Source organism: Monodon monoceros, unplaced genomic scaffold (genome assembly GCF_005190385.1).
Source record: "Monodon monoceros isolate NGI ecotype Baffin Bay Population unplaced genomic scaffold, NGI_Narwhal_1 Super_Scaffold_8, whole genome shotgun sequence".
NCBI classification, from domain to species: domain Eukaryota; kingdom Metazoa; phylum Chordata; class Mammalia; order Artiodactyla; family Monodontidae; genus Monodon; species Monodon monoceros.
The window spans coordinates 70,021,303-70,028,184 of NW_021703785.1; the positions used below are offsets into that span (position 1 = coordinate 70,021,303).

At 58.7% G+C, this 6,882-nt stretch overlaps 1 protein-coding gene across 1 annotated transcript; it reads right to left on the minus strand.

Moving 5' to 3' along the window:
- Positions 1-1,891: 1,891 nt before the first annotated feature.
- On the minus strand, positions 1,892-6,341 carry PDX1 (pancreatic and duodenal homeobox 1). Its single transcript, XM_029210448.1, has 2 exons — positions 5,891-6,341; positions 1,892-2,337 (listed from the first exon to the last, which is right to left on the minus strand). The coding sequence occupies exons 1-2, from the start codon at positions 6,339-6,341 to the stop codon at positions 1,892-1,894; spliced, it is 897 nt and encodes a 298-aa protein (XP_029066281.1).
- Between the last annotated feature and the right edge of the window lie 541 nt (positions 6,342-6,882).

A 6,882-nucleotide genomic window follows, 5' to 3' on the forward strand; every position in this document is an offset into this window, starting at 1 on the left:
CTTTTATTCGGAGGGGCGTTATGACTCGATTTCTCTCTCTCTCTCAAGAAAACCGCACACACACAAAAAAACAATAACAACAAAACCCAAAAAGCAGAAACAAAAACCACCAACAAAGCAAAAACAAACCCTGTATCTCTTTGCAAACGAATATAATAGCGGCGACTCTTGGGAGTGAGCCGTTGTCTCGGAACCAGTGGAAACGCTGGGGAGGCGCCTTCAGGCGTGCACTGGGGCTGTGCTGCCCGTCCAAGGGCCGCGGGGAGGAGCAGGGTGGCCCGGAGGTTGGAAGCCCACTACGTCGGGGCCTGTGTGCCCCAAACACAAGACACTCTTGGCCCTCGGGCTCCAGGGGTGGAAACTCATCCAGAGCAACACTTCCTTCGGAGGAGCCCCCGAAAAACGCCTCGCCTGGACGGCCGCTTTGGGCGTTTCTCTGCCCCCCTCGATGCGGGGCCGGGTGGCATCTCTGGCTCTGCGCTTATTCATCGACAGCCCGCCACACTCCGAACCCCCCATGCCTATGGGCTCTACTGCCTAAGAAATTAATTCATTTTCAGAAGTGACTCCTAAATTTACAATGAAACAAAACAAAACACCCGAAAATCCACCTGCTGATACGCTTTCCCAACCTAAAACCCAAACGTGGTGCCTAACCAGGTTTTCCCTGGTTAGTGCCAAAAAAAAAAATGCTGCTTAAATTTTTTAAATGAATTGGAATCATTGCACTGCAACAAGGGTTTGATACAAAGCAAGCGGAATCAGTTTTCTTCTCTTTCCACGTTATCTGTATTTATTAAACGTTTTCCACAAACATCACCTGAACACGAGGCCCAGACCCTGAAACAAGCAACTGACCTGGAAACCACAGACCTGTTTGCAAAGAACTGTTAGGTAATTTAAAAACTTTAAATAAAAATAACCATCTTGCCTCAAATTCCCCAACCACATACATTTTCATCATCTCTAAGGATGAGGAAGTCATACCCTGTGGATAGTTTCCAAGGTGGGTCAGGCCACCCTGATTGTCTCCACACAGTCTTCCCTGCCCTGAGATCAGGAACCAGATCCCCATCTGGAATAGAAAGCTCCAAATATCTTCAGTGTAGTGATTGCTCAGGGGCCATCTTTCTTCCCCAAAACCTTCGCTCCAGGCCCATCTCCCCTTGCCATCTCTGGGAGTTTGGGCACAAAGGGGTGTACAGCGATGCTGCCGCTGTCCCTGCGCCCCAGCCCTGCCACCGCCCAGCCACGCTTGCAAGATGTTCTTTTCTTCAGAGGAAAGAGGTGGAGGCTGAAGGATGTGCACTGGTGAAGGATGTGGTTCTGCTAAAAGGATTAAAAAAGGAGAGGAGAAGGAGGAATTATTCTATTCCATGGGCATTGATTTCACTAGGTCTTTGAAACTTCAGATGTTTCCTTTCAGTTGTTTCTAAACGTTAAAGCAGAGGCTGGAGTAAAAATGGCTCTGTTCCCCGGGCAGGTTGAGGCGCTCCATCCAGTTTGCCTGCTGTGTTGGGGACGGTTCCAGTTTGTATAGTTTCTGTTGTCTTTTGAAGCGCCGGCTTCTCTAAAGAGGTCCACGGTTCTGGAGTGATGGCACCTGCACGGCAGCACAGACGTTGCCAGTCCAACAGTATCACCCAAAGAGGCCCCTGATATTTCAGAAAACGTCTCTTCTCCTTCCAGAAGGTGGGCCAGCGTCTCCCCACCGCGCCGCAGTTGGCACTAGGCGCCTCACAGCCCGGGCTCTCCCCTGCAGTCTGGGGTGGGCCGCCCAGCTCCTGCCCCAGCGAACGGCCTGGACCAGTGGTCACACCCGGGGTCCTGGGTCCGCGCCTCCCTCCTTTGCGGGTGGCTGATGCCACCGGGCAGGGAGGAGCCCCATCTCTCACCGAGATTCTTGCGGTCGCAGAGGCGCCACACTGGAAGGCTGAGGCGACGCGCTAAGGCCAGGCGGCAGGCGGCCCTCCCGGGCGGCGGCGGGGGCCGCGGGCGGCACAGCACCCCCGGGGGGCGGCGGGGGCGGCAGCGCCAGCAGCTCCTCGCCCGAGGTTACCGCGCAGTCCTGCTCGGGCTCCGCGTCCCTACCGCCCGCGGCCACGGTCCCGCCGCTGCGCTTCTTGTCCTCCTCCTTTTTCCACTTCATCCGGCGGTTTTGGAACCAGATCTTGATGTGTCTCTCTGTCAAGTTCAGCATGACGGCCAGCTCCACCCGGCGTGGCCTGGAGATGTATTTGTTGAAAAGGAATTCCTTCTCCAGCTCCAGCAGCTGCGCGCGAGTGTAAGCGGTGCGCGTCCGCTTGTTCTCCTCTGGCTCCGCTGCGTAGGCACCGCCTGCGGGCGACACAGCACGTGAATGTGGTCCCTGATCCCTGGCTTCTCCTGCCTGTCCCCACCCGTGCAGCCCAACCCTTTTGCCCCAATCCTAGGAGCACTGGCCCCTTCCCAGCCGCTCCGGCCACCGAGCTCAGGCCCTCTGTCCGAGAGCCCAGTCTGGGGCACGCAGCCCTTCCCTAGTAGGGTTTGCCTTTTCTTGGAGGTCAAAGCTGCATGGGTTCTCTCCGTGGCTCTATCAACGAGTGGTTCTAGAATGTTGGTTCACTTAACCGCTGTTTGGGTTGGTGCTGATTAAAATGCACATAATAGATATCTAAACCGACTGGATTCTACCAAGGCAAAAAAATGTCTTTAATACAGTACATAAAAAAAACCTTTCTGACGATGACCCGCAGTAACAAATACATTTCAAATCATCACCCAGTTCACACACTGATATGTGTAACTGCCACACACAAAAATTTAGAACCTTAAACCAAACTTTACCACCTATGATGCTATCTAATTTCTCCTATTGTTTACTGTTTCATTAAAAACAAGGTTTCAACCCAGTAAATGGATTTCACGACCGACTAATGGGTGCAACCTTCAGTTTGAAAAACCTTAAGCTAATAAAATTCCCGAGGTGATGCCATATATTGTCCTATCTGACCATATATTATCTCTCTATCAAGTTATATTGTTGTAGTCAGCCCCAACTCAAGAACTCGTAAATTCTCTATAATTGTCATTCTAACCTCGGCTGGGCACCTGCCCTGGACGAGAAGGGAAACCATTCTGAGCCCCGGAGAAGGTCAACCCCAGCCTCTGTGTCCTGGGCCCCAAATGCTGGCCAAGGTGGGAGGGGGCGCTAGGGAGGGGAGACTCGGGGCCGGATCCCCCACTGCGGAGCTGAGAGCCTGGCAGGGTAGAGGAGCCCAGAGCCCGGGTGGTGCGGAAGCGACAGCCAGGCCCGGCCTGGTAGATTAGCACCGCTCACCCGGTGTTTGTGGCTGTGCACCTCCAGGCCCTGATCTTTACCTTTCTGGGTGACATGCTGACTGCGCCTAGGCTGTGGACCCTGGGACGGTAAGTTCCAGCGAAACACGGGGAAGAGGCCTAAATCGGTGTGTACGTAGGGCAGAGGTATGTGACATTTCTCCTGCAACTAGAGTTGAAAAGCTAGTGTGTGTTTCTAGAATACAACCCACCAGGGGTTTCCCCCCAGGCCAAAAGGAGGTGCCCAGAAGCCAAGGCAGAGGCTCCGGTCCGAGTCAGCAGAGTCCTGCTTGCTGGGGGCGTCTCTCGGAGTCTGAACACTTCCAAGCCTTCCTTGGCTTGGGAGAGAAACGAGGGAGCCTTAAAAGAACGTCTGAAAAGGTCCTCTGAAGTTCGTAAATTCAACCCACAACCTCGCGGGGCTTTGGCCCTTTTTCAGCAGCCTCCCCAAAGCTCTCTGAGAGGCTGTGCAAGGCCCACTAGCCCAGGGGTGCTGTGCCTAGGACGAGTTGGCAGGGGGTGAAGGCATAGGATGGAGGCTGTTGGTGGTTTTGGGAAGACATGAGGGCCCCCAGCCTGCACTGTTCTCCAAGGTGCAGGGGGAGGCGTTTAGGGGCAAGCCCGCCAGCAAGGCAGCCGCTGTTCATTTCTTAGGGCGAGGGTTTTGGAAGTTGCTGTTGTTACTAGTATGCATATCCGATCTACGTATAAAGGCCCTTTGGTCACTTCTTTCTCTCCAGGGGTGTGAAACCCCAGTAGGAGCGGGCAGGCGGGCTCCCAGACCCTTGAAGTTTGGTTCCTTCCAGAGTTGCCGGGGAGGACGGCCCTGGACGCAGCAGCATCCTGCAAGCAGCTGCCCGGAGGGCGCCTCCCGCCCCCCAGCCCCCGGCGGGCTGAGCCTGCAGTGGGTCAGAGGGCGCAGGCAAAGGCCCCTCCGACCGCGACCCTCCAGCCCGAGGAAGTCACCCTTCCAGAGCTACCCCATGCCCCGGCAAGGCTGCCGATTTTCCTTCGGGTTTTCCTTTCCGGTTCTTTCGGTCCGCCCGAGCCCAAGCTCCACCCGAGCAGCTGTAACACCCCCAGGAGGTGGGAAGTTACCCCACCGCAGAAAGGCTTTTTCAGGTCCTCCCTCTCATTCTTCCTGGGGAGGCCGCGAGGAGGGCCGGGGATTCGAGAAATGCGCGCCCCCAGCCCCCAGCGTGCCGTGCGAAGGGGGCCCGGGCGGGAGGCAGCTCCTGGCAGGAGACTACGGACTGGGAGACCCGCGCCCACGGCCCGGGGACGCCGTCCTCCCGCCTCCCAAGAATCCCGCATTTGCCAAGGCTCCGAGGCCTTTGGCCGCTGCCGCGCGGGCTGAGGAAGGGTCGTGCGGGGTTTCGCCGCCGGTGGGGAAGATCACGGCCGAGTTTGGACCCTGTTCTGCCTCAGGACCTGCCTGGTCCCCACACAGCCTTCGCGAGAAAGTGGGGAGAGGCGAGCCCCGGGGATGAGCCCGGATCTCCCCAAGCCCGTCTTGGCTGCGCCAGGGGCAGAGTCGGGCAGGCTAGCCAGACTCGGCAGACTAGCCAGACTCGGCAGACGGGGGCCGAGGATTCCCGGGGCGGGGGGCGCGGGCACCTCCAGCCTCTTTCCCCTGACTCCCGACTGTTAGTTGGAAGGAAAAGAAAAGTCCACTATTTGCAGTGCAGGTGTGACTAGAAGGGGCTTCGGCACGGAAGCGATAAGGTTGTGTGGCGGCCGCACAGTCCGCGCCAGAACTCGCCGCCGGCTCTGGGCCGGGAAGACCTTCCGTTACAGGCCGGCGCCTGGGGCTCCCTGTTTCGCCTGTGCCAGAGGGCATCTCCTTCCTCGAACTGACTGGCAGGGACGCAGCGCGGGGAGAGCCCGTCAAACACTTCCGTTGGTTCAAAAGTGAATGAGCATCGCAGACGCCTCTCCCAGCTGCTCGGCTTCGAGGGTGAGCGACCAGTCCTCGGCCCTGCGGTGACCCCCAGCCCTGGCCGCTGGACACCTTTGCACGTTTGGGTACGGCTTTCCTTCCCTGCTTTTCTGCACCTACTTAGTGCCCCTGAGACGGCCTGGCTTTCTTTACTGGAGCCGCCCGCGGGGGTTGGGGGCGGTGCTCAAGGCGAGAAGGGGCCCGGGGCTCCGAAGGCGCGCTCCGGCCGGGCCGGGAGCATCCCAGAGCCCTGCTCGGCTCCCTCGGCGCGCACTCCCGGGAGTCCTGGGCGGGCGGACCCCCACCTGGGGGAGGATTGGAGGATCCGAGGCCTTGAGCTCGGCCAGGCCTAGGCTCGCAGGGAGCGCGCGGGCTCCTGCAGTTCAGCGGACAGGGAAGGAAGGACTTTAGGCTGCCAGGAAGAGAGCTGAGTGGGAAAGACGCTCCAAGTTGGACCAGAAAAGCGCTTCTTTGCAAAATGGCCTGGCTAGCTCCCTGTACGCTTTAGTCCGACTCTAGGTTATCCATAGGGTCTGGGGACGCAAACTGGGAGAGAGTCCTGGGAAGCGCTTGGAGGTAGGGGCAGCCGGGCGGAGAGCGGGTGAGGACAAAGCGGGCGGGAGCCAGGCTTACCTGCCCACTGGCCTTTCCACGCGTGAGCCTTGGTAGACTTCATCCACGGGAAAGGCAGCTGGACGCGGCAGGGCTCCTCCAGGGCGCCCGGCTCAGCTCCATCCGGGAAGGGCCCGGCCGGCGGGCGGGGGAGCGCGAGCTGAGCCGGGAGGTGGTGGTGGAGGTGCGCCACCGCGGGGTCGTCGGCGAGCGGGGGCACCTCGTACGGGGAGATGTCCGGAGGGCTGCCCTGCTCCAGCGCGCCCAGGGCGCCCGGGAATGGAGGCGGCGGAGGCGGCGGCGGCGGCGGCGGCGGCGGCGGCGGCGGCAGCGGCGGCAGCGGCGGGGGCTGGCGGCCCATGTACAGGCACGCAGGGGGGCTGGCGCTGAACTCTGGCGCCGGGCCCCGCTGGAACGCGCAAGGGTCCTTGTACAGCTGCGTGGCCGCGTAGTACTGCTCCTCGCCATTCATGGCTGCCGCCCGGCCTTGGGGACCGGGAGAAGGGGACTGGAGCCAGGGACTTGGAGCTGTGCGGCGCTGCCACTCCCGGAGGCACCCCTGCAGCTTTGACAGCTCGGCACAGCTCGGAGAGGTGACCCGGTGCCGGCGGGACGGGCGGGCGGCCGCCGCGCCATAGGCTCCGCTGTGCCCCACGTGGCTCTGCCTGAGGCCATTATTGGCCTGGCTGGCTGCCTTAAGAAGCCGGGCCCAGGTACCCACGAGCGCCTGAACGGTTCAGTTTTCTCTTTCAGCCGAGTTTACTACACCTGTATGTGCAGTTGGCAGTACTCGCCAAAGTGGGGCACGAATGAAATTATTAGACCTTCTGTTCACTTATAGAAACATATTTTCCTCATACGTTAAACAGTCTATTTTCCTTGTACGTTTGATAATATACATATTAGTTCATTGGTATAATTTATAAATATACATCTGTTGCGATTGTACACAGACTTTTAAAAAATTGTTAGGGAATACGGTCAAAATATTTTGCGGACCCCAGCTCTACAGG